Genomic DNA, 26,929 nt, shown 5'->3' on the forward strand with positions numbered 1-26,929 from the left:
GGCAAAGGACTTGTATGTAGTGATATAAGCCAACTACTGCTAATTTCTGGAAGGGGTCCCTGCTTTTCCAACAATTTTTACAGTGTATTTGTCAACTCTTTGCCTAAACAAAGAAAAACAGACACATATTTTAGAAAACGTGCAGCCTTAAAACATCCTGGTATTAAAAATCCACTAGATGTTGTCAATAAATGTGACAAACATTAGATACCTTAAAACAAAGCGAACGTTCTTACCAATCTGCTTGCCATCATCATCAAGAACTGAAATTCCCAAAGGCACATGAACTTCACAATCTTTTCCTTTTTCACCTTTTAGAGCTTTAACACTGGGAGAAATTAAACCTGTCTTAGTAACTTAAGCTGACATTTTTCTTTCTGGAAAAGTTGTAAATAGCAACTTGCATTAAACAGACTCTTACCTGCTGTTGGCTCCTGTTCCAGCTACAAATCGCTTCTGGGGATATTTCTCCCTAATGCTCTTTAAGGTAGTCCTTTCTCGGGCGACGAACCAGACATCACCACCTCTTCCTCCTTCCCCTCCAAGGTTAGGATAACCCATTCCACCAGTTCCTCCTCTCACATAGACCCGCAAATCGTCTATGAAGTTGCTGTACTAATAAAACAAAAGTTTCAACATCAGTTAATTATGTTGTTCATATTTCGCTTCATAGAAACGTGTGTAAAACCGCTTAGATAGATCTTTGATGGCAATAGATGAAACTTCAGAAAGCAGAGCGTAAGCCTCCAATATAGTTTTTAATCAACGTTTGGCATGACTTCCTCGGCAGCGGCACCTCACGGTGCGCAGGGCAGCGGGCCGGGCCGGGCGAACCCCTGCGCCGGAGACCCGCGAGTGCCGCCACCGCGGGGCATGGCCGCCGGCCCCTGCCGGGCGCCGGGCACTGCGGGCGGGACGCGCCCGTGCCGCCCGGCACACGGGAACTCCCGGCACACGGGAACTCCCGGAGAGGCCCCGGGAGCGGGACCGCCGCTCCCCGCCAGCCCTCCCCGCCACCCGAGCGCCGCCTGCAGCACCGTCCCCACCGCTCCGCGGGCCGGCCGCACTGACCTTCCGCAGCACCGCCGCGCCGCACCGCACCATGGCGGGAGCAGCAGCCGCCGCCCGGGCCCGGGCCCAGGCCCCGGTGGCTGTGTGGAAGGCACGGGGCAGGCAGGCGGGCGGGCTCCGGGTGCTGCACGGCGGGAGCGGAGAACAGCCCCGCTCCGGTGCGCAGGCGCGGCCCGGCCCGGCCCGCCCGCCGCCGCCGCTGCTGCTGCTGCTGCCGGGTGCGGCCGGCGGCTGCTCCGAGCCCCGGCGCGGCGGGACGGGCCCGCTGCCTGCCACAGCCGGCCCCGCGCCTCCGGCCGGAGCGCGGCAGTGATGCTGGCGTCTCCAGTCAGAAAGAGTTAACAAATCGCCCAGGGAGCTGCAGAGGTTGAGAAGGGGGCTGTGAAACAGGAGAGGACACTGCCTTACTAGTAAAGCAGGTCTCATAACCTCAGATGGGAGGGACCCTGGGCGAAGGACCACCTGGGCTTTTATCGCACATTCCTGTTGAGTTGTCTGCTCCTGCTATGTCACTGGCTATCTCTTGTCACCTGCTGTGCCTCTTGTCCCTTGGCTGGCGCCAGGGATCCCCGTACCCTTTGTAGTGCAAGGATTGGTCTGTACGGCCTTTGGAATCGTACCCATGGACCACCAGCTCAGAAGAAGAGAAGACTGAGCGTGTGGACTAATTAGAGTGGCAAAGGAAAGAATACTTTAAGCAACAGAAGATAGGACAGTAATTAATAACTAGATAACTTGTAGCCAATGAACTGTGATATCTTTGTTTGCTAAAATGTATATATAGTGTAAAATTTTCAGAATCGGTGTGCTTGATTTGTGGAAAACTTCCACCTTGTGCCCTGCACAGAATAAACTGTGTCTCCTTTCTAAACCTGGCTCTGCCTGTGTTTAAAGAGTCCCTAAACTGGCAGCAACAGGAGTGCTTGAGGGGAGAGCACAACCCCAGCTGCAGGAGTGACCAGGTTTTGGTTAACATCAGCGATCTCCAGCAGCGTGTTCTCCTTGGAAGCTGTGTGCTGGTTTGAGACAGCATCTACTGTTGGCTGTCCCCATGCAGCTGGACCCTTTAAAACCTGTTGGTCATATTGCTGGTGCGCTCTCCCTCAAGAAATTGAGACCTGGCCTTTAAATGATGCTGGTTTTCAGAATAAGTATGACAGTTAAAAATACATGACTTTAATAAGGCTTAAAGTGCTTTGCATTTTTTAAATGGTCATGAATAAGAAATTATTTTGTAAATTGCGACATCAGTAAGGTTTGAAGAGTAAAATTGGTGAAAAAATTACATAGAGTCATAGAATGGTTTGGATTGGAAGGGACTTTAAAGATTATCCGGGTCCAATCCCCCTATCATGGACAGGACACCTTCCACTAGACCATGTTGCTCCAAAGCCCTGGCCAACCTGGCCTTGAACACTTCTGTGGATGGGGCATCCACAGCTGCTCTGGGCAACCTGTGCCAGTGCCTCAGCACCCTCACAGTAAAGGACATTTTCTGTGTGTCTAACCTAAATATTTCCTCTCTTGGTTTGAACCTATTGCCCCTCAAACTATCACTACAGCTCCTGGTAAGTTCCTCTCCAGCTTTCCTGTATGGCCACTCCACATACTGGAAGGTTGCTATGAAGGCTCCACACAGTCTTCTCCAGGCCAAACAGCCCAAATTTTGGCCTGTCTTCAGAGGCGAGGTGCTCCAGTCCCCTTCATGGCCTCCTCTGGGCTTGCTTCAACACTTCAGTGTCCTTCTTGTGTTGGGGGCACCAGAACTCCACACAGTGTTCCAGGTGGGGTCTCATGAGAGCAGAGAAGAAAAATCACCCCCAAGTTCTTTCACAAGCCTCTATTTTGTAGATAAATATTTCTTAGATAATATGAACACAGTTTTAGGTTTTTGTGGTTTTTTTAAGCACTACTCCTCATCAAAAAGTAAGTATTTCTCTGTTCCTTCCCACAGCTTTTCCACAAGGTGTTACATTCTCAATTGCACCTGTTAGCTGCCTGAGGAGAATCATTACCATTTACAGTAATTTAATACAAGAAGTAACTTCAACAATGCATTTTATCTGTTACATAATAAAATAATTTAAAAAAAAAATTAGAAAACAGTGGTATGCCTTATACATTCTAAATGACCCAGCAGGACATTTAAGTTCATGTGAATTGCAGTACAGAAATTATCACCACCGCAAAATATTCAGAACTCCCATGTTGTGCTTTCAGATCACAGGGACCCCATCTGCAGTCCTGAAACTGGTAATATGTAAAACCTAGTGCGAAGTGTTTTGAACTGATCAGTTAAGAATGTTATGACTGGAAAATAGCAAATGTGGGTCTGGCATTGTCCTTGAGGCATTTGACTGAGGGCTTGTACACTGAGACTCCTCTTCTCTACTCAGTGGTGACAGATGTCTCCAGAGATCAAACCATGTCATGATTGTGCAATCCCCATCTCTCTCTGTTAAGTCTTTTAGGTGAGCTGAATTTAGACTGTAATTGTGTATCTTTGAAAAGAAGAAAAGTGACCTGGCCAACCACAGACCCTGAAACCTGGTCTCGCTGCAAAGCTTTGGAAAAACTCAGATTTGCTATATTAATTCCCAGCAACATTTGATATGGTATCACCTGGGAAGGAATGAGCATATGTGGGTTAGGAGAGAAATTGAAAAGTGAGATAGCCACAAATAAAGTTAAAAAGAAAGATGTCAGGCTTAAAGGGTTTGTTTTAGGATGGTCTTATTTGATATTTTTTGTAGAAGTTCTGATAAAATCAGTAAGAGCATGCTCATGAAATTTGGAAATGAGATATACTTAGGAATCACCGTAAGTAGAGAAATGTGCTGCTTTTGGCTGGGATAGAGTTAATTTTTTTCTCAGTGACTAGAATGGGGCTGTGGTTTGGATTTGTGCTGAGAAGAGTGTTGATAAGGCAGGAATTTTTTAGTTATTGCTGAGCGAGGCTTGCATGGAGCCAAGACCTTTTCTGCTCCTCATTCTACTCCATCAGTGAGTGGGCTGTGAGTTCATGGAAACTGGGAGGGGACACAGCCAAGACAGCTGGCCCCAAGTGACCAAAGGATATCCCATACTATGTGGCATCATGATCAGTAATAAAGGCCAGGGAAAGAAGAAGGAAGGGAGGACAGTCCAAAGTCATGGTGTTTGTCTTCCCAAGTCACTGTTAACGTGCGATGGGACCCTGCTTCTCTGGAGATGGCTGAACACCAGCCTGCCCATGGTAAGTTGTGAATGAATTCCTTGTTTTGCTTTGTTTGCTGCATGGCTTTTGCTTTCCCTATTAAACTGTCTTTATTTCAACCCACAAGTTTTCTCATTTTTACACTTCCAGTTTTTCCTTCATGCTGCACCTTCACTCGTGCAGGAGTGAGGGAGCAGCTGCATGGTGCTTAGTTGCTGGCTGGGATTAAACCACCACAAGGAAGTGGTTTAATCCAAGGAGATGGATTTCATTTAAAGTAAGGAGGTATTAATGTCATTGTGTAAGGCCCTGGTAAAATCTCATATGGGGTACTGTGAAAACGTCTAATCAATTGTTCTATAGCTGAGCTAAGTCTGAACTAAAAGAGGGCTAGAGGGAAGCTAGGTCCATCACCAGAGACCTCGGGAGTCTTTCATAAGAACAGATATTAGGATGGTTCAGCTTGTTTACTGCAACAAAACAAAACCAGAGAGGAGACACAGGTGCTGTCTATAAATATATCAGGAAACTAAACATGAAGGATGAAAACCATCTATTTGAAGGGGAAAGACACAAGAACAAACAGATATGTACTATTCAGTAATAAACATATCAGGAAATCAGAATAATAGTTTCTAGTCACTACTGCAATTGAATAATGAAACCGCTTTCCATGGAATTAGTGGGAACAAAAATATTTCTGTTTTTAATATGGCACTTGATAAATGTATGAGGTGATTGTACAACAGAACTTTTTTGTAGCGGCAGGGAACTAGGCCCTGTCATTCAGGAGGAATGTTCTGTGTTACCATGCCAATTCATAGAACAAACAGCAGAACATTTTGTCCAGATTTATGATTAATAATATGGGAAGGACATGTCAGTTTTCTCTGAATAGGAGGCAAGGTTCAGAAGTCCTTACAAATGCAGAAGTCAGATTGTGTTGCTGTGACTTCAATAAAGCATGTGATGTCAGCATTCTATAGTAAAGAATAGAAAGAAGGAAATAAACAAAAGAACTTTTAAGTGAGATGAAAAAAGCGCAGGCAAGTTGCAGATAGTTCTTCAAGGATCAAGTCACAGACTCTGCCTGTTTGGCCAAATTTAGAAATATATCCTCTGAGAGAAGACTCTCTGAGAGAGACTATCAGACTCAGCCCTCCTTATCATCGCTTGGTCGATAGCTGGATCACATGACAGGGATCCCAAATGCCTCACGTCAGCACTGTCCAACATCACATCATCACCTGCAGCATCCCAAATACGGACCATCCAACTTATTATGGATTCATCAGACCGCCAGGTGTAGTCCTTTATTAATTTCCTTTATATAGTCCTTTATATAAATTCCTTAATTAATTTCTGTGCATGGGGTAGTGATAGGGGATACATATCACAAAGTTACCCCAAGACATTGGCCCAGAGCTCTCCTTGGATACCAATACAACTATTTATCAACTTACACCCTGGTTTTGTGCTGTGTTCTGCTTATGTGGTACATACTGTTTGAATTCAGTCCTTATGAATTTAATCCTTACAACTGTTAAGAGCAGCCTGGTCTGAAGCTGGTCCACTTAGCAGAGCCCTAAATTCCGTGTGCTGCACTTCCTTAACATGCAGCAGGAGGTTAACAGGTGAATGTGTAGACTGGCCCAGAGCTGCCAGCAGAGCTACTAACCAGTGTTAATTCATGTGATCAATCCACAGCTTTACCTCGAAAAACAGAAATAAAGAAAAGCTGGTCTCCTATATGCTACGAGTTGAAGGTGTTAAATTTATTGACATAACACTAGATTTGTTTCAATAGAGAGCGAGCTTATGCCAACAAGCTCATGCCAGCAGGGAATTAAGTAACATTTCATTTGAAATGTGGCATTGTGCATTTTCTGGAACCTTTTATAACATTGAGTGGCTCATCACACATACATGAGGCTAAGAATTACTGAAACAGAATCATTAACACTCCGAAGTTTGAGGATATTTAGATGTTTCATTGTCCAAATAGTTTACTTCAAAAATGTATCTGGTCCCCTGAAGAGACGCTGTTTTCCAGGTCAGGGCTGATTCTATCACCTTTCTCTCCTGTTTGCATTGAGTTTGTGATACTTGATCTTCTGTAACAGGGCTGTGAGCACTTCACTGTCAAGGCTGATGGCAGAACATCACTCTGTCATTTCTTTACTTCAGAAGCTGCTAATCTGTGATGCAGAGGGTGACTCAATTCTTTATCCTCAGTGAATCAATCCTGTTTAGGTACAAGTGTCCCTATGTCACAGAGATATCTATAATTCAGTCACAAAAGGCTGGTAGCATTTTAAAGGCTCCCAAACTGATTTATACATAGTCAATGCATATTCTGAATTTCATGATAAATAATGCTTCAGTACCTGCTCTTTCATTCTTATTGTGTACTTCACATATTTGTATATGATTGCTTGAAAATCACAAGGGTACAGCTACCTCAAATCACAGTTTTACCTCTCTGTTTCTTTTCTCTCATGACATAAATTACTAAGTGGTGTACTGTCATCAACTCTAGCAGGAAGCCATAAAATCTCTTCCTCAACAATTTTAAAACTTCCGCCAGAGGTTTTTTGAAATTTGTGCTGTATATGCTGTTTTTCTCAGTCTAGAGAAGAACTAATGTCGATGGCAATATGCAGAAAATAAGCAGAAATATTTTAGCAACAAATCTTTATTTAGAGTTGAAATAATTAAAAAACAAAATTTTCCTTTCCTTGCCTTTCTGAACATGCACACAGCTGGTAAGTTGGCATAATGGTCTTTCTAATTGAAAGAAATAACTACAAAAACATACCCAAGGTCCAAATATCGTAAAATATTGATGTATTAATTTTACAGTTTTATGGAAAAAGATAAAGAGATTTAACCAATATCAAGGATACACTCTTCAGTATGACAAAGTCCCACTAGATGAAGGCACCTCAGCTGCAATAATAGAAGGAATAAGTGGAAGTACAACAGTTTAAAACACATGCTATAGAAAGGTAGCAATGTTGAAAGAATTTTGAGGGAAACATTTTATTTTGCCCAGATTTGGCTATCAACTAAAAAATTAAAAATCTCAGAAATAGCCACTTTTACTATGAGCCATATAAGCCATCTCATAAAACTCAAGTGTCAAGCAGCTGTGCTGGAATCTTTGGGTTTATGTGTAACATAAGCTGCACCTTTGGAATTCTTTCGGAAGCCCTGCAGAATTAAGAGAACAACAAAATTTTTCTCTAAATTCCATTTATATTTAGCCACTAGCTCAAAAGAAATCTTTCCAAAGTACACGGACAGGTTCTCTACTTTAAGAATTTTCCCCTTCAACCCAAGCCTTATGTAGCTTTCAGGTATGTTAGATTTTACAAAGGAGGTCACAGACTGATTTTTCTTGACTTTCCTTGACCTTTCTTGTTCTGAAATAGAAATTTTAATAACTAACTTAATAAACATGATCAGTGACTCTCTTCATGATGCTTCCATCCTACAAACCTCATGTTGTGCTTTCAGATCACAGGGACCACATGTAATATTCCACAGGATAATTAGTTGCCAATAATTTTGGTATCTACCAACTTGAATTCATGGGTCCATCCTTGTTCCAGGTGGCATTCTCCCAGAGGTGATGATCCCTCAGTGCATGACTGACAAAGTGCTTAACATCAGAAAGGAAAATAAAATATGGAAGTCAGCCTTCAGAACCTTTTTCACTTGGAGAGGTGATTTTTTAGGTATTATCAATGAATTCTCATGTATATTCCTAAGAGAACATTGTTGATGAGGTGGCATTTAAAAAAAAGGTATTTTTATTTGAAAGGATTTTACCAACAAAAATCTCTATCTTAGCATTTTGATTTCTATAGTTGTGTTCTGCAAATACTTTAAGACTAAAAATGGTGGATGTAACTAGAAAAAGGAAAAGCAAGAAGTGAGTGATAAAAATAAATCTGTAGGATGAAGAAATATGTTCAAAGGCTGCCTTCAGTGGCTTTTGGAGTAGAAGGAAATCACTGTTTGCACCAGTATCCTGTGCTACTACACCTAGATGTTTCAAGTGGGAATGAAATGAGAAAGGATTGATGCCACAGCCAAGAAGCTGTGGAACTACCCACCTCTTTACATGCCTTTAAATGCCTTTGAAATTTTGGCAGTTTCACTAACAAATTTGTTAGTGCATAAAGCAAGCAAAAAGGGAAAATTTTCTTAGCTTGAAAACTTACTGAATGCTTTATTTTTTATTAGTGATACAAAGGAGCTCACTTAAAGGTAGTTCTTTGTGAAGTCTTCCTAATGCTTTAATCTCTTTGTTATGAACACTGCTTTAGAATGTCAAGGAATAATTACAACTAATAGAGCTTTAGCTCCTTTCAATGATACAGTGAGTTCAGAGATAACTATATTCCAGTCTTCCAGACATTTTCTGAAGCAAGATTTTGAAACAGTGTTGACATAGCTTAGCTGGAAAGGCTTCCAGAAGACACCTAATTATTGTGAACACTGTCATTTCAGAGCAGATTTGTATTTGTGCTTAAGTACTGTATATATTGGTTTTTAGACAGAAATGACTATATTTCTACTTGAAAGAACTGACTGTTGCTGTCATGTTGCACTCCACCAATGCATGTTGTGAAACCCTAACAGACCCAATTTTACCACATATTTGTTCTTTTTCATTACTTTGAACATTGTCCCTGTGTGTTCTGGTAGGCAAACAGGAACATGAATGGAACCCTAGGTTTATGAAATGGGAGTTTATGAAATGGGAGTGTTCATGTTCCTGATTAGGAGAATGATTTGCTATCCATTGTGTTTCATCTTTCTGACAGCCCTCTGTCCCCCGAGCCGAGACACCTCCCATGCCCGGAAGGCAGTCTCCAGGTGAGGCCCCAGCCCAGCCTGGGCTGGCACTGGGTGCTGCTGCAGAAAGAGGTGGGGCTACCACAGCCACAGCTCCCTTCACCCTTCCACCCACCTGAGTTCAGCTGCTGCTGCTGCTGCTGCTGCTTTGCCAGTGGCAGAGTTGTCCCTGTGCACTGTAACCTCAGCATCCTCGGAGCACCCAGCAGTTTCCAGGCACTTGCAGCCCTCTCATGAATGTCTTTCTTTTTCCCCAAGTGGCTGACTTCTGTTTTTCAAGGCTACTGTTTTCCATCTCCTCGCTTAAATACTGTAAGTACAGCTTCTGCTGTGGCTCTTTAGTTACTGCCTTTGTGAAATTCACCTCTCTTGTACTGAATAGTGAGAGTTACTTGCTCAAAGTCTCTGAGGTTTGTTGTGGTCTCTGCTCCTGTTTGTGGTGTTCAAATGGACCTTTAGCATTTCAGTTTTTAGCTGGATTAAAACATGAAACCAAAACAACTCAAAATGTTGGTGGTTTCCTCGCTGCTGTTTTCCTACTTTGTAGTAAATTGCCAGTGTGTCCTTCCTCTGAATGCTGGTGCATAGTGAAGTAGAAGTGAGAAGAGAAGCTTTTCCATCCCTACTTGTTTGCTGGAACCAGTTTTCTAAGAACACAAAGAAGAGGAACTAATGTATGTTGATCAGCTCTCAGGGTGCTGAGGCAGGTAATTCTGCTGCCTGCTGAAATCTACCTGGCCCAGGTTTTAGGAAGGAGCTAGGTTGGAGGGTATCTGTCTGGCTCAGTTCCTTGGGTTCTGAAGCTGAAGTAAAGGAATACATGACTAAGGACCTCAGGTGGCTGCAGCAGTGTGATTACACACTCAAACTAAAAATCATCCCAGAACCCTGAGGCTGCAGCAAGAAGGCCTATTTCAAGCTGTCTTGCTTCCTGACCCAATTTGGTGTCACTGTGAACTCCATGGTGTCACCCCAATTCTGTATTCTTACAGACATTCCACATAAATGTTATTATCGTCTATGGGTTATTCTCTCTTTAATTGCATCCTAGGAGTTGCAGAAAGAACATCAGTGTGTTGGCACTCTGAAGACACCACAGACTAACTTTTCATATCGACAGTGCCCAGAGATATTTTCAGTTGAAGAGCACACTTGCAATTCTGGCCAAATTTCCAGTAAAATTTGCACAGCTGCCCAAAATGTTGCCTTTTTTTCTGTACAAAACCTCACATAATTTTTGCAATTGTATTTTACACTCTGAATTGGAAATTGGAGGGAATAAGCATGGCACCAACTATTTAAAATGGAATTGATTTAGGATACCAAAATAAGGGGCACTGTCTGAGAGTTTTGACTGTCTTCTTCAGACTTCTTCCTATGTTTGTCTTTTTTGTTTGATTGGTTTCCTCTTTATGTTTATTCTCCTGTTCCACTGCACTTTATCTTGATAGGAAGGACTGATAAAAAAAATTATCAGGTGTTTTAGTGCTGTTCTGTCTAAACTTGATTCAAGGATATGGAATACACATGATAAGGAGACTGCATTTTTCCCAGGGGGAATCTGTGTGTAGTAAAGAATACATATTCTGTAGCATTTGAAGTTCTTCTTATGCCTCCTGTGTTATTGCTCTTTGCATCTCTAATTCTCCAGATAGTTTGTGTGTTTTGCATATATACTAGATATAATAATGCCAAAATCTTACCTAATTTTCTAATATAAGCCAGAAAAGAATTTGCCCTCTTCCAGTCTTGCAACAGCTACTGAATGAGTTCATAACATGCCTACACTCGCCTAATACAGTTTATGGTCTGGTTTACCATTCCTTCATTACCATCTTTCTGAGTTGGACTTTCCATGAAAGACTGCCTGTTTATAACTGTTACTTGTTTGCAGTAATTTAAAATAGCATTCGACTAGGACTCTCTAAGCATCTGCTATTAACCTGATTTTGCTGACAATCCAAGCACAGGAGTTTAAGGGAAGAAGTCTTGGTCTAAAGGAGCAGTTCTAACATAGGCTATGGTCACTTCAAACTTTTTGCTTCAGGTTTTCATGTTCTAAATGTCATTAACAATTTCTAGGTGCAAACCTAACTTCCAGCATTAGGGTTCACTGGTATTTATTGCATTTATTTTTCTGAATACCTGTATAAATCATCTCTTGGGGTACCCACAAGAGTTATGTGGCAATGAACTACATAACATCAGAATCACTGGGATTTTATACACTTCTTTTCAGGTATCTTCTTGAAGGATGGAATTTGTGTGGAAACGATGGTGGTCTCTTCAGCTGGGCTGTATATTGATAGTGAATTTGGTTTATGCCAATCTAGAGTATCAAAAAGAAACTCCTCCAAGCCTGCGTGAGATTGACCATCAGTGCTGGCAGGTATCGTCCCAAGGGCTGGTGGAAATGAAGAAACTCAAGGTAGCAGATACAGTCATTGCTCTCTGGGACTTCATGATGTTCCTAAAGGAATCCCCTAAGCCCAAGCACAATGAACTCTTCAATGACTTAGCCCAGAACTTCTGGGATATGTATGTAGACTGTGTGCTCTCAAGATCCCATGGAATGGGCAGAAGACAATTAACATCTCCCGAATACTCTTCCACATACTCACACAGAACTTTAGAAGGTAACTACATGATATGGTACTAACATTAAACTGAACCAATGCTCCATCCTCATCCTTGATTGCTTAGACAACTCAATATACTAATTTACAATTTTCTGTCTCTACTTGTCAAACCCATTTGCATCTTTCAATGGTAGCTACTTTCACAATACACGAGTCACAAGTTGTTAGGGTACTACATTTCAATATTTAATGAAGTGTAAAAAAGGCTGGGTATGCACGTGGGAGTGTGTGGAAATGGATGCTGCATTCTCTGTTTATTGCTGTGTGCGTATAAATGACAGTACATTAATAAAGTAATTACAATACTAAAAAGTTTCCTGTTATTAGGAGTTCAGCCTCAGCTTTGGGTAGTCATTGCTCTGTAGAAGGGAAGCTCAAATCCCTGACAGTTTGAGCCCTATTCTTCCTACTAAAACTACTGACATATAATGTGATGTCATGGTCACTGTGAATCACTAAACAGTGACAGATTCTGGTCATCATGATTGGGGTGAGTATGAACTGAGATCATGTAGGTTACTTTACATCTTACTAATCAGTCCTAGATCTGTTGTCCCCCTTCCTCCTCAGCAGCAGACTTTTTTCTGATGTACCCTGTCAGATGACTCAGGTTTTCAGAATTGAACATGAAGATTATTTAATCATAGCATTTCTAACATATTGCTTGGACAATAACTACCTGTCTTTCATAATCTTGCAGGGTCTGCTTTCACCAATCCATTTTAGGCCAAAAGGGGAGGAAATGAAGATACTTAAGGCAACATCAAAATGAAGGAGCACAAAATCACAACATATATTGTAGATGCTTGGACAAATCCTGTGGCATGGTTCAATCTTTTTTTTATCTTCTTTTTGTATAAAGTAATTAATCACTCCTAAACTGATAAGTACACAAATCCCCACACTACCACTTTTGCTTTCCTGTCTTGCAGTCTACCAAGCTTGCCTTTTCCTCACTGCACATGTGAATGCTCTTGTATTTTGAGTTGACACCTTTGTTCTCCCATATAAACTTTAAAGTCTGGATGTGTCATATTTTTGTAGAATCTTGTTTTTTCCAATAATTCTCTTTTTGAAAGTTAATTTTGATGGAAACCCCAATATATTTTTATACATTATGTAACAGAGAAAATGTAAACAAATGCATTTTATACATTGTCTTGCACATGTTCTTTATTTTAAGAATTGCAAAAAAAAAAAAGAGGTGGGGCATTAAGCTAAAGGGAAGGATTATGCTCATTGTAATGTCCTGTGCAGTCTAAACTTTGTATTTTATCATTGCTTAGTCTATGGATTAATTAAAGTATTTTTCTAAGCAGCAAGGTCTGAATAGCAGTAGTTTTCTTGTCCATTAACATGTTATTTGACATGTTATGTGACATTAAGAACAGCGCTTTAATCAAGACTCCAGATAAGGAGATGCAGTCCATCCCTGTCATTGCAGGCAGCATTGCAGCTGAGATGGGACCCAGGCACCAAGTGGTTCAAAAGAGGGACAGACTGACTCGGCTACTGCTCTCAGTATAAACCATTGAGAATGGATAAAATAATTCAGGGAGATTAACTGCCTACTTAAAGCAATTCTTCTGAGTATAAAAAGCCTGAGAAATACTGACTATTCTCTGCTTTACTCCTTGGGCAATGCAGCTTGTTCAGTCCCTGTTGTGTTTTAGCCTTTTATAAGATTCCAGGTGGTTTTAATTATTTTAGGAAATAGTACTTATGCTGTAACAGCATAGAAACCTTCATAAGTAACAAGAACTCCATCCCACATAATGCCTAGCTCATACATCGTTTGTAAAATATCCAACAAGTCTCACAAATTTGTAAACGTTCATTTAGGTAAACACAATATTCAACTGCATCTCCTATATGTCTCCTACAGTATTCTGGAGAGGGTACAGAAGTAGTGACAGGTTTTTCTGACTCATGAACATCACTTTAAGTTCCTGATAGAAATAGTATTTTTGAGCAAATGGAGTTATTACACACCCAAGCACAACAACTTCAGGAATTGATACATTATGATGAGCAGCAGTTTGAGAGCCATCACCTAACCTGCCCCAGCAATATCCAGTTTATAAAGCTGTGTACTGGATTGCATTTGTAACAAATGTAACTGGCATAAATCACATAAACAAATGCCCCTTGTTCACCTACACTGATTACCTACAGAAGTGTCAAAGTATAATAACATTTTAAAGGGATTGTTTCTGCTATTAGTGAGCTTTTAATTGAATACCAGAGCAACGTATCCTATGCAGTTTTAAAAGCTTCATCCTTCTTCAGGCAGTAAGCCTTTGTTTTAATTAGTTTTCTGTAAGACACAAAAGTGCCTAGCATTACCATAATTGGCTGCAGAATGTTTGAACAATCAATTGCTACAGTCACCCTGCGGTGTCTGGCAAAGGGGCAGCTAATTGTGAACCCAATGAACACAGCAGCAGCAAAACTAATTCCAGGCAGACACACTATAGTGTACATCTATGAAAGCTGTGGAAAGGCACAGCTGACTACTCCTGGGATGTCAACAGCAGGGATTAACAGTGAATGGGATGATCCTTTCTTCCACCAGCACTCCCTCTGTTTCCATCCCTGGCTTACAGCAGGGACAGCAAGCCCAGCTTCTTGGGTGTTGTATGTTCCCCCCTGCAACAGCCAAACTATGTTCCGTGGCTGTCTGGCAAAATCAAATGTTGTTTGTGCTGCTCTGAGCCTTGTGTTAGTGCTGATTTATGAAGAATAAATGTATGTATTTGGGAAAATTCTGTCTCCTTCATTCTCCAGTCATTATTAATTAATATTAATACTCAATTAACAAGAGCATTTGCATTTGCAGCTGCTCATTTGCAGTCATGGTGTCTGTAGCAGAAGCAATACAATTTGGGAAGAAATGCCATGGGGCTCACTTTGTGCCTGATTTAAAGTTTTTGCATAAGCAAAACTGATTTCCAGTTAGAAGTACTTTATCCATACCTTGGCTACAGTGTATTGCTGTAACCTTTGCTCAGAAATTGGAAGGACATATAATCCTCTACATTTTTTTTTAATGGGTCTTTGCCTTGCTGCCAGTAGTAATGAGTCACCCACACATTCACGTAAGTGCAAGCATGTAAAAAACCCTCAAAATGTCACAGGCTTTGGCCTCCTAGTAAAATTTGTTTTGTTTGGTTTTAATTGTGAAAAGACAACACACCATACATTCTCTAAACCAGCAATAAAGCAGCAAGTCTGCTGCAGAGCTGTCAGAAAAATATAACCACAAAAAACTGAGCAAGACTTTACTTGACACAGAGGAGTTCAGTTAGAGAATCTTTATATACCTTAGCTAACCTTTCTTGCAGGCAGGCAAGAAATACATACAGGCTAGTTTAATAGAACAAACTTTATACAGATAATTTTGGGAAAATGTATAATGAAACTAGATTATAGTTAAAAATTATCAGTCAGCAAATGGTCAGCATAAAAAATTAAATTAGCATAGCTCAATTTAATTTCTTTAGCTTTAAGTACTAGACAACTTTCTTACTCAACAAGGGTTTAACAGACCTGCCCGTAAGAAAATCCTTCTGATCTTTGGAAAACACATGCTGAGATTTTTCTAAACTTCAAATACCATTTTTCATACATGTTTTATTTATTTCATTATTTTCTTAGAGTTTTTCTTTTTATAGAATTTAAGTAGTCAATTTTTAAACAAAGCCATTTGCCTTTATTTTTAGTGCCACCACTGCTATATCTTGTTATAGAGACAAACAAATTTTTATGACATGCTTATACACACACCTATTACCTCTTCCATGAAGCAAAAAAAAGGAGTTGGAATATGCTAGCTTAAATTTATTTTCTTTTTTTCCAGCTGGCAGTTAAAATAGCAAAAGTTTGTGCTCCTCTGAAGATGTTGCTTACAGGCCAAAATGACAGACTAAGTGCCAGTTTGTATGTCACCGCATAAAAGCTTGTGATGTCACAGAAATTTATGCCATAACACTGGATAGCAACTGGTTTTAAAATGAAGATCCTCAGGGAATCTTGCTCTATTGTAACAGCAATTTCTGGCATGGCCCAAATTAAAAAAGAAAACTGCTCAGAAATGGAGTCATCTGCAAAAAGGTCTGCTGCTCACCAGTTTGTATAGGTATTCTAGAGGTGCCAGGGTGGAAGAAGATGAATTATTTTTGGAGACAATAGGAATAAAAGCCCAACAATTAATTAGATTAGTAAGATCAGTTAAAGAGCTGTGAGCAACCCAAATGGAGCAGGACATTCCAGCATGTCTCTCCAACAGGCAGGGAGAAACTGTTGGCACAAACAAGCTTCTTAGTGAGTGTTTAGATGAAAATTGAGATGTCAGAAGTCCTGATGCTAAAAGTGGCAATTCAAGAAACAAAATGGATTTGGACAAAAACCATGTGGGTATGGTATCCAGGAAAACGAAGAATTGAAAGTGTTTATGTGAAAATTTATCACCCTGCTCAATGAGATGCTTAAACTGCAATGTATGGAATGCGTCAGCAAGAGATGGAAATGCAAATAGTGGACTGCTGACAGTGGATATTAGCACACAAAGTTACTAGACTAACATATCTTTGTACCATACTCTACAGGGGACTTTATTAATAAAACATCCCCACATTATATTAATTAAGGAAAAATATAATTTTACTCTTATGATATTCTAAGCAATTTATCAACTCATTAAAAACATTTATCTTGTATCTACATATAGGTAACTACATATTAATACAGCACTCTTTGGAACAGCATTTATTCTACAGGTACTGATTTTTTCTTGACTGAGTCCAATGTTTTATCTCTTTTGATCTTTTTTAAGGCTCCTTTAAAAACAGCAGCCTTTCTAGGAGCATGGTCTGCAACAGCCAGTGGCCCTCCACTGTACTGACGAGGTGTACTTTCCACAGTTACTAAGCGACCAGGTCCGACCTGAAATACAAAATAAATACATTGCTTGACTTTCATGCTAGTCTTGCAAATGAGATGAGATGTGAATAATGAACTGCCTTTTGAAAATATTATTCAGTTGGTGGAGACATCTGCTGAGGTTTCTGAGGGTTACTAAAACTATCCCTTATACTAAATTCACAATTTGTTCCCATCAATATAAAAGAAAGGAGAGAGTGTTTTTTCAGCTGGTACTTTTATGTGCTCTGCTTTTCTGCCTTCATGTGTGATCTTATGAATGGAAAAAAAGAAAATCAAGCCTTTATTCCAATAGAAGTTTCCTGTACAATGTTATTTGGATTTGAATAGAATATCAGCCACAGTTTGCAACCTCCCTATACATTATTACTTACTACTTCAAATAAAAAAAAAGGAACAGGCCTTCTTTCTCTCAGAATGCAATTGCATAGAACTACTGCTCCAAAAAATCTCCAAGACTGAAAGACACATACCCTTTCCAGATTCATTACTACTCTCTATACTGAATAGGTTGGAGTCTTGGCATAAATATCCCTGAGTGACAGCTCTGTCTTCTAATCATGACCTACTGAAAAAAAATGCAACTCCTTGAGTGCATGTGGTTCACATGTTTGACTACTTGACCTTGACTAAGCAACAACCATTTTAGCTTAATTTTCATCTCTCCCTGCTAAGGGTGTGTCCTGGGTTGCAGTGTATTCTATTACCATCCCCATCAGCCGTTGAAATCAGGTGGGGCAGTGTTTCCTTGCCTCCTCCCCCCAGACTATCTTTCTGTTAATTGCCCATCATAGTCCTGCCGCATGACTCAGAGGTAACTCCCTCCGGACTATCTTCTGTTAATGAGCCTCGTCAACACTTGGCCTCATGACTCATTACCCCATTGTGAGATGCTCCACCCAGAGGGAGGAACCAAGCATTCCATCCTGGATATAATCTGAGATTCTGAACACCAGAGAAAACCTTTCTACTGGATTTCCAGAGGACAGGAGCTACACAGCCACCACTAGACCTGAGGAAGAGCAGACTCTTTTACTACAGGATCACCTCTTCAGGAGGACTGCAGCCACCATTCTACCTGACTGCTACCACCACCCCGACTAACAGGGTGTCAGGTTGTATCTTGACTCTGTCAGTTTGAACCAGTGTTTTATTTCTTCCTTTTCTTTAATTTCCCTATTAAATTGTTATTCTCACTTGGTGCCTCCCACTGGTTTGTTTTCAAACTAGTACAGGGTGTTTGGCAGAGAGGAGGAAGATGGTTGCATTAAAAAAATTTCCAGCCGTATCTGTCATTTGTAATTCTCCTAAGCAGTGTACCCAAGGAATTTTATATGATGTTGCTAAAACACTTGTTTTCTCAATACACCTTTTCTGCAAAATGGACTAACCTTTTCCTTGTTTTTATCTACAGTTATTGAAATATTGATTATAGAACCAAGAAGCTACTTTCTTGCTAAATCCTCTCCCTCCAAGATATGAACATTCTTGGCTTGAGATTCAAGCCTTTAAAATAAAATCTAACAGTATGTTTCTCTTCACTAACAATTTCCAGATTACTCATGTTTATATCAAAATTTTTCAGATACTTTCTGCAAAATATTGCTGTTTAACAGTCTCACTGTTGTTTATGCAAGTACCTAAATAATTTTTCCAACCCACTTCATCTTGCATTCACAGATATTTTCCTCCATATCTTTCTGAAGTTTAAGAAAATGAGAGAAAAATTCTAGTCCAGCACTCTGAGACAATCCCCTTGCTTCCTATTAAGCTCCTTGCTTCTCCATCACATCAAACATGAACTTCATCTTCTCTTTTTCAAGTTACAGCCACCTTAGTTATCATTATTCATTCATGCCAGGGAGCCCATGATAATAGAATCTCTTGCCCTCATACAAGTTTGAAAACAGCACCTCATGTTCATCCTTTTTCATTTTTCCTCACATGTAGGAGTAACTTACAACAAGCAACAAGAAACTATCCCCCTAAAATCCTCCTCAGCTGTGACGCTTACACAGAAATAACCCAGTTAGCACAAAACCAGTTACTGGCTAGACTGAGGATTCCCCCGTGTCTTGTCATAACTCAACATCTAAATATGCTGTTAGGTGTGAATTAGATCTTAACAAAGGCTTTTTATTTTCTCACACGTCAATTAGCTGATAGAAATGAGAAAAAATGTTTTCTACAGATACAACAAGTGGCTTATCTGCAGACAGTCAGGGATATGTTACTGATAAAGGACACCTCTACAGATGTATCAAAGATTGCACAGATGTACCCAACAATGAAAGGAGGAGGTCTTGACCTCAGCAAGGTTTCATGAACAGCTCTCTCACAAGAGCTACATGTCACATAGCATAGTAATCATCTTGCCCACACTTTTTCAGAGTAATTTGCAGATCTGAATCTCATTCTGGCCAACTGCTTGTCTAAGGATATGTCAGAATGGGAAGTGGCGATTTCCAGAAGATACAGATTCTTTCTTATGTACTTGGACTTGTCAATATAACATTAAAGAAAGCATAAGCAGCAGCACGTATAGAGCCAGAATAAACCCCATACTGCTTACCTATTAATGAAAATAAAACAGTGTCATTAAGGATTACTTACTGTTGTACGGAGTTTTTTAATATCAGTAGAATGGACTGGTCCATTTTGAACATTTGCTTTAGATCCGGAAGCCTCTATTGATATTTTCTGAAGCCTTTTTGCTTTCTAAAGATAGTAAGAAAAAAGGCAAGATTGTTTTAATATGCATTAATTGTGTCATTTGCACTAGTTTGAAAACATACAAACAAAATGACAAAATAAATGAGGTTATAATTCTATTTGCCTTTAATTGTAAGTACCCTTCCCCTGGTTTTTGACTCTTTCTTGTACTGATAACCCTAAAACAGAATAAACGGACATGGCATTGCAAGAGCGGGAAGGGAATCCCTGCTGGCTGTGACCTGCAGGCTGTACTCTGTGCAATGCAGCCCTGGGTGCTGTGAGCCTCCATGGCCACAAGAGCACAATGCTGCCTCACGATCAGCTTTCACCCCACGCAGAGCACACAGCCACCTCTCCAGGCAGCCCCAGCTGTACTGCGGCATCACAACTCAATCTCAATACAACCCGGATGAATGACTTCACCGTTTTTTTCCCTGAGCTTTATGAGCTTTTGGTCAGCCCATCTGTCCAGTTTCTGAACAGCAACCCTACATCCCAGCATGTGGATTGCTTCCTCCAGCTCAGCGTCATAGAATTATAGAATCACGGAATGGTTTGGGTTGGAAGGGACCTTAAAGTTTATCTAGTTGCAACTCCCATGCCATAGGCAGGGACACCAGAACAGGTTGCTCAGAGCCCCATCCAGCCTGGCCTTTAACACTTCCAGGGATGGGGCATTCACACCTTGAACCTGATGAGGATGGATACTGATTCAATATCCAAATCACGAATGAAAATGTTAAATCAACACTATATTATCAACCCTGTAACTAACTCTGAGGAATATCATTCAAAACTGACCACTAGTTAGATTTTAGTCACTGACCACTGTCCTTTAGAGCCCATTAGTCCAGCCAGTTTTTCCCACAGCTTGTAGTCCACCTGTATGTAATCTATCCCCATTTTAACTACAAGAATGCTACACAGGACCGTGCTGAAAACCTTGCCAAAGCCAAGGCAATAGGCATCCACCTTCCTTTTTCTCCAGGACAAATAACTTTATCACAGAAGGCAACTATGTTGGCAAGGTGTGATTTGTCCTTGGTAAATCCATGATAGTCTATACCAATCTCCTTCTCCCTCATGTGCCTAAAACTGCTTTCCAGGGACTCAGTTAAAACTAGTGAGTCTCTAGTTCTTCAGATCCTTTTTCTGGCCCTTTTTCATTTCTAATTCTAGCATACATCTTTCCATAGGCCAGGGAGGTGCTTGCATAGAAAGAAAATTGTTCTCCATTGCAACTCCTTCGGGAAATGAAGAAAAATTAAATTTAGCTACCAAAGTTTTTCTAAGTCTGATTTCATTCATTTTCCAACTTAATTTGGTTGCCAAACCAGGACTCTAATATTCTTATGTTCTTCTGGGAAAGCGCAAATATTGCTAGAAGAAACTGCTTTCTTCCTAAAATATTTCCCATCTTGAAAGATTTTGCTGTACTAAAAAAAGAGAGTGAAGAATTAGAAAAAATAAAAGTAAAAATGAACAGACTTGTAGTTTCAACAGTTTCATAAGAAATACATATATATAAATCCACCCCTCAACTGCAAGTGACAATGTTGATCTCCAATTTGTGATTGTAGTCAGAAGAATCAAAGATTGTATAACTTTTCCAATACATCTTATGGTTACTTCTTCTATGTCTGTGTGAATAAAAAATTTACGATCACTTCTACTTGAATATCCACATAATTCATTAAGAAATGTGTTTGGAACTTCAAAATTATTATAAATACATCATGAATGTAAATTTTTTGCTCCATCAGGTTTCTTACCTTCAATGCCTCATAGTTTGATGTCTGAGTCATGACATTTTCCCAAGATTTATTTATCAATTCTCTCTGTGGATGGGTAGCTTGGATCTGTAACGTAAATGAGACTTACAGGATGCAACAAAATCCTGTTCTCCTGATCTCTTCTGATTTCATTGCTTGTGCTGTTTGAAAAGAATGTTCACCTACACACACCTCTTTGACTACCTTAGCTCATCCCTCTCACCTGAGACTGGATAATAATGTTCTAATAAAGTACTTGCCCTTTAAAACATTCACTTATGCACTGCCCTTAAAAAACAAAGAGAGGCTTACTTTGTGCAAATTAATTTCCCTCTCTTCCAAAACATATGTTGGACAAGGCCCAGCTCTTTCAGGAATACTTTCTGTATATTTTTACTCTCAAATGTTGAATAAAAGAGATAGAATCAGTTCAGGTGACAAAAGTGCAGTCATCATAATGCAGGACAATCCCCAAAACACTAGCATGAGATTTCAGACAACCGGACCAATTGATCTTATTTTTCAGAAAGCAGGAGAGGGTGAGACAACAGATGAGCAAAACCACCAAATGTTTGCCTTATAACCAAAGCTGGAAAATGTCTATACCTTCTCATTCTCAGCATGCTGGGAAGTGCAAAGCCCTACTTTCTGAAGTAATAAAGCTTTGTGAATATTCAGCAAGGGAGCTTATTATAATAGAGACTTATATTTCATTTAAGAAGCGGGTGTACTAGTAATAGGTACTTTGTATTGTTATCTGCTACAGACGAACACAGGTGCAACTCTAGTAACATAATGATCATTTCTTGTTAGCCCATTGCTGACTCATCGCCAATGACACTGCTTCATTTTTTCATGTTGCTCTCTAAATACTGTGGAAATTATACAAGCTGGGAGGACTGAGGTTATTCTAATTTAATGTTAAAATTTTGCTGCTGAGATAGATTAAAACATTTTCAAGCAGTGTACACATACAGGATTCTCAACATTATATAATAAGAAAATCTGCACATAAATGGACAAAAAAGCTTAGGTGGGCTCTCCTTATTTAAATACTCCTTGTCTTACTTCTTTATATGTTTTTTCCTCCTCTTGGATTTTCTGTTCCTGTTGAATCTTAAGCACTTCAATCTGCAGAGCAACAACTGTTCTTCCAATACCTTCTGACACCTTTGAAATAGCTTTCAAGGTTCTCTCATCTGACGTAACAGGCCTGAATTCTTCTTTTATTTCTGCACATATTTCACTCCAAACCTCTCCAACCTGTGTGTGAAACATACACCACAGTACTTGATATTTATCTCATTTTTCAGTTCCAATTATCCAAAATAATATAAACCATCTCTCTCTGTTTGAATTCCCAGAATTTTCATGCAAGGTTAGACTGCACTAATACTGTGCCAAATTCATTCTTGATAAGCCTCCCTAAGCCTTCTCGAGCCCAAACTTGATTCCAAAGAGTAACAAGAATGCTGATAACTACAGCAAGTCAGAAGAAATAGAGATAGCTCCAAGATACCAAATTACAAAAGCAAAGTGTTGAGTCCTACTGCCTACTACTTAAAATCTCAAATTGCAGACATTATTAGAGCAAACTGCAACATGAGCCATCAACAGAAGCTGGAATTATAAACCAAACACTGAGTCTTGCGATTTCCTGAACACTGCAAGCTCTCTCTGAGTTTGTTCCTAAGGATAAAATTATCATAAACTAAGGCATCTTTTGAGCAGGACAGCTCTCACAAAGCTTGTTACCCTGCTCTAGTTTCCTATAGGCACACCATTTTTAACTTTACACAGAATGAACGAACGGACGGACGGATGGATGGTTGGATACTGCATGTGGGGATAAAGATAGGAAAGCACAGAAGAACCTTAATAAGAATGTGTTTTTCATGTCCTTTTTAATAGTCCCCCTAAACTGACCTTACTGGGCAAGGACACAGTCCTACTCTCCAGTCCTTCCCCAATTTCTTACTCCTGGCACATTCCTGTCTTGATCTGGCAAACAGTTAGAACTATTTTTTCCTGAGTTATTTTTATCTAGCATTAGTTTCTAGTCTTATTTTCTGCATGGTCACAAACATTTGTAGCAGTATGAAGCAAGAACCTGGGGATTGAGGCAATGTTGGAGGTGGGATTATTTCTTTAGCTGGTGAATACTGGCTTTCACTATGTGAAATTATAGGTGACTTTTGACAGAGGGGACAGATTTTGAAGGATTATTTGTTTGTTGTGTCCTGAGATATACTCGCTATTTTTGGGAATGCAGGTACAGTAGTAATATTTGCTTGAACTATACTCACTTTAAAGTCAATATAACGTTGTATTATAGCAAGCGTAACAAAATCCTTAGTAGATAAGCCAGGTAAATTTTCAAAACCTAAAAGAATATTAATCACATCAGTATGATGAATTTATCTTAAAATATAATATTCTAAAAGAAGACATCTGGTTATATAAACACATGAAAATCTTCATCACACATACACCAGTCAGTCACTCTTGATCCTGAGCAGGCTTTTTGCCGGTAAAAACTCCGTTTCTCCACAATACTTTCTCTCTGTAGTAAAATTTTTACTTATGAATGGCTTCATCAGCCTTCCAATCACTTGGCAGGCCAGGTTGCTACACTTTCGTGGTAAGGGTTTGATTTCTGTTAAAACAGTTGACTCTACAGATCACCGGTTCTAGGGCAGCAGTTCAGCACATAAAGAGCTTGCTTTAACTGTGAAGTAGCCAACAGGAAAATTATACTGGTGCTTTGTTCCAAAGCTGTGTAATGAGGTTGTCCTCCACCTTGTAGACTTTTGTCTTCAGCATAATGCCTTGAGCATCATGACTCCATCTTTTAAAAATGTTTCTAGTATGTGTAAAAGAATAAGACAAGGAAGTATGGTTGCTGAGACTATGTTACATTTTTTTTCACACTGAATGATAATGGTACTTAATTTTAAAAAAATCTAAGCACAGTCTATCAAATCTCTTTCAAGACTTCATCATATCATCTGTGTGGTAACTGGGAAAGTAGCATCTGTCTAGAGTATAATTACATCATGTTTTGAAGCTAAGAAATACTGTAAAGACCATTTACCCCCACTGCTTTTCTAGATCATTGTGTTACAGGCTGTTATTGAGCTTAATAGTAAGAGGAAGTTGCAGAGAAGACTATAAAATATTTCCATATGTTATTATCTTTCATATCATTTTAGTACTTCACAGGACAATGTATATAACTAATGTGGAAGATATCTGTGAATATAGGAGAAAGCTGGAAGAAAATCTTATGCCTTTTTATTTTAGTAAAGAATCCAGCTGTGATCCAACATTTAATATAATTAACACTACTAAAGTTAGTAAGAACCTGGGTTACAACAGAGGAGCAAATGGCTATAAATTATTAGAGAAACTAAGGATGTTTTTGAACCAGTTCATTCTCTAGGTAAAGCAGAGAACTGGCTGAAGCAATCTCAGAACAATTACTGATTATCTTTGAACCTGCAGAGGATGGACATGAAAACAAAAGTAAGCCTACAAGAAAATCCCTGAAACCAGTAATTAGACAAATAATGTTTACGCAGCTAAATGTTAACAGCAAAAAAAATTAATATCCAACATGAATTACTGAAAACTAAGACCCAGCTTTTGTCTACAGACAGAAAAAAAATCTCATGGATGTGGAAGAATTTTTCACTTATCTTGACTTCAGTCTAGGTTTTAAGACAAGGGTATAATGAGTATTCATATTCAGTGTGTAAAAAACCAAAAAATTAGGAGGAACTGCCACACTTTGAAATGAAAGATTAAAATGCAAATTAATCTTGCCACTCTGAAAAATTATCTAAAACCACAGAATTTAATTCAGTAAGGACAAATAAAAAATTCTAATTGTAGGAATAGCCATCTGTACTAACCCAGGATGGTAGATGACTGTACAACATTCTAAGTTGAATGAGCAAACAATATCATGCCCCTAAGAATACAGCTATTGTTACATTAATGTCTGAATGGTTATTTACAAGATGTGTAGAATAACGTAACTCTATTTGGCTCTGAGGCTTCTGTTGGAGTACTGTGTTCAGTTTTGGGAAGAATTTGAATAAATTGGAAAGACTCCAGAAAAAAAAAAGAACAATTAGAAATTATGTTAGAAAATGCAATCAATGAGTAATACCTTTTTAAATCTAAAGAAATAAATGTAGAAGTGCTAAAATATGTGAAAGAGATATCGTGTGTGGGAAAATAAATTGCAGAGAATTTCAAACAAACTTTAGGTTTAGTCCTAAGAAAACTCTTCCTAGTGGTACGGGCAGCAAAGTAGTGGGGAAGTCTTGAAATCTCAAACAAGGACTTTTAAAAACATAATGAGCAAGCATCTATTAATTAGAGAGTATTGATGATGCATCTCAATGTTTCCTTTGACCTTGTTTTTTTTTCTAGTGACTTTATCGATCACCAGTGAAGAAGTTTAATGACAAATATGACACTGACAAGGCAATTAATTTGTCTTACCTAGCTTGCAAAATAATGAATAAATTTTTGCCCGTATGCTCTCTGAAATTTCCATGATGGCAAAGGTGGGACAGTTGGCAGGCACAGGAATGACCTTTTGCTGTCTCTGGAAGCTGGTAGCAATAGGTTTCTTAATGTCTAATAATATAAAAACACAAAACCAGAGTAGAAAATTGAAGAGGTAGTAGGTTCCCAAACTTAGAGGAAATCCATCTTATTCTGTAGACACCATGTAAATAATTTTGATTGTTTGGCCAAGAATTTGAACGTAATATTTGGTCAGGAAATTTTAATTAGCATGACCAAAAATTTGTGAGAATACCACTCACTTCTTTTTACACCATACAACAAAACACAATACCTATTGTGGAAGAAATTAAGTAGTTTAACTGTCCAGAATTGGAAAAGCTGGTCATGGTTCTGTTCAATACTTGGTTAATTCCCAGCTGATGTAGAAAATGCTATATAGTGGCCAGAATGAAAAGAAAATAAACGAATAAATAAAACGAAATAGAAAACAAATGAAACAGAAGATAGTTTAGGTTTGGTAAGGATTACAGTGTAAAGTTATAAATCCTGATATTTACTGTCACCAGGATTCAGACTACAAAAGAAAATAATGTCATTATTTTACTGGACTGGTCACAGTTTCACACGTATCATCAAACTTACCAACAATCATTCCATATCGATCACGTTTGACTCCCAAATCCAACTCCTCCTGTCTCCATAACTGTATTAGAAGGTTAGCAGCTGTTTGATCTCTCTTCCCTCGCCAGATACTCATGTGCAAAGTGGTTTTAGGGTTGTCACAAAATTCAACCAGGATTCCAAGAATTATATTGCACAGGTTCTTTTCCTTTAACTTGGTCAAGGAAAAAGTAAAGAAAGCTTTAAACTGTTCAAAACACAGGGATGTCTACCTTCTGAGAAATTGTGTAATATGTAATCAAGTAACTGCAAGTTTTCATCACTAGTTTTGCACAAAACTCACGTATAAACATGTAAATCCTTAAAGTTTCTGGAATCCTGCTATGCAAAGTTCCATAAATCAAGGAACATGAGGGGTATGAGTGCAGGATCATACAAGATGCACATTCCTGTGTGTAGAATTACTCAGTAGGTTTTGTGTACATGCCTCCAGGATCGTGTGCTGGAGAATACACTGCTACCAAAGTTTACTGTTGTAAGAAACAGACTCTGAAGGCAGAGGCTGA

The 26,929-nt window shown here is 39.3% G+C and overlaps 2 protein-coding genes across 19 annotated transcripts in view; one reads left to right on the top strand and one right to left on the bottom strand.

Moving 5' to 3' along the window:
- The window catches only part of LOC116445715 (metalloreductase STEAP2), an 81,407-nt gene that overhangs the window by 11,134 nt on the left and 43,344 nt on the right, over window positions 1–26,929 (bottom strand). For 11 of the 18 annotated variants that reach the window (XM_032112646.1, XM_032112630.1, XM_032112664.1 and 8 more), the window contains 8 exons: window positions 26,385–26,577; window positions 25,713–25,850; window positions 23,507–23,583; window positions 22,269–22,463; window positions 21,201–21,287; window positions 19,327–19,431; window positions 422–615; window positions 237–328 (listed from right to left, as the gene is read on the bottom strand). In XM_032112646.1, coding sequence (XP_031968537.1) covers window positions 237–328; window positions 422–615; window positions 19,327–19,431; window positions 21,201–21,287; window positions 22,269–22,463; window positions 23,507–23,583; window positions 25,713–25,850; window positions 26,385–26,577 — 1,081 coding nt within the window. Of the gene's footprint in view, window positions 1–236; window positions 329–421; window positions 616–1,071; window positions 1,222–13,141; window positions 16,717–19,326; window positions 19,432–21,200; window positions 21,288–22,268; window positions 22,464–23,506; window positions 23,584–25,712; window positions 25,851–26,384; window positions 26,578–26,929 lie in introns of those variants that run through there. The other 7 variants (XM_032112692.1, XM_032112758.1, XM_032112682.1 and 4 more) reach the window with 6 other exon arrangements.
- On the top strand, window positions 9,112–13,090 carry LOC116445832 (protein FAM237B-like). The gene is made up of 3 exons (XM_032112862.1): window positions 9,112–9,445; window positions 11,373–11,769; window positions 12,473–13,090. The coding sequence occupies exons 2-3, from the start codon at window positions 11,388–11,390 to the stop codon at window positions 12,496–12,498; spliced, it is 408 nt and encodes a 135-aa protein (XP_031968753.1). The 5' UTR covers window positions 9,112–9,445; window positions 11,373–11,387; the 3' UTR covers window positions 12,499–13,090.

The sequence above is a fragment of the Corvus moneduloides genome, chromosome 1 (genome assembly GCF_009650955.1).
Source record: "Corvus moneduloides isolate bCorMon1 chromosome 1, bCorMon1.pri, whole genome shotgun sequence".
Lineage (NCBI taxonomy): Eukaryota > Metazoa > Chordata > Aves > Passeriformes > Corvidae > Corvus > Corvus moneduloides.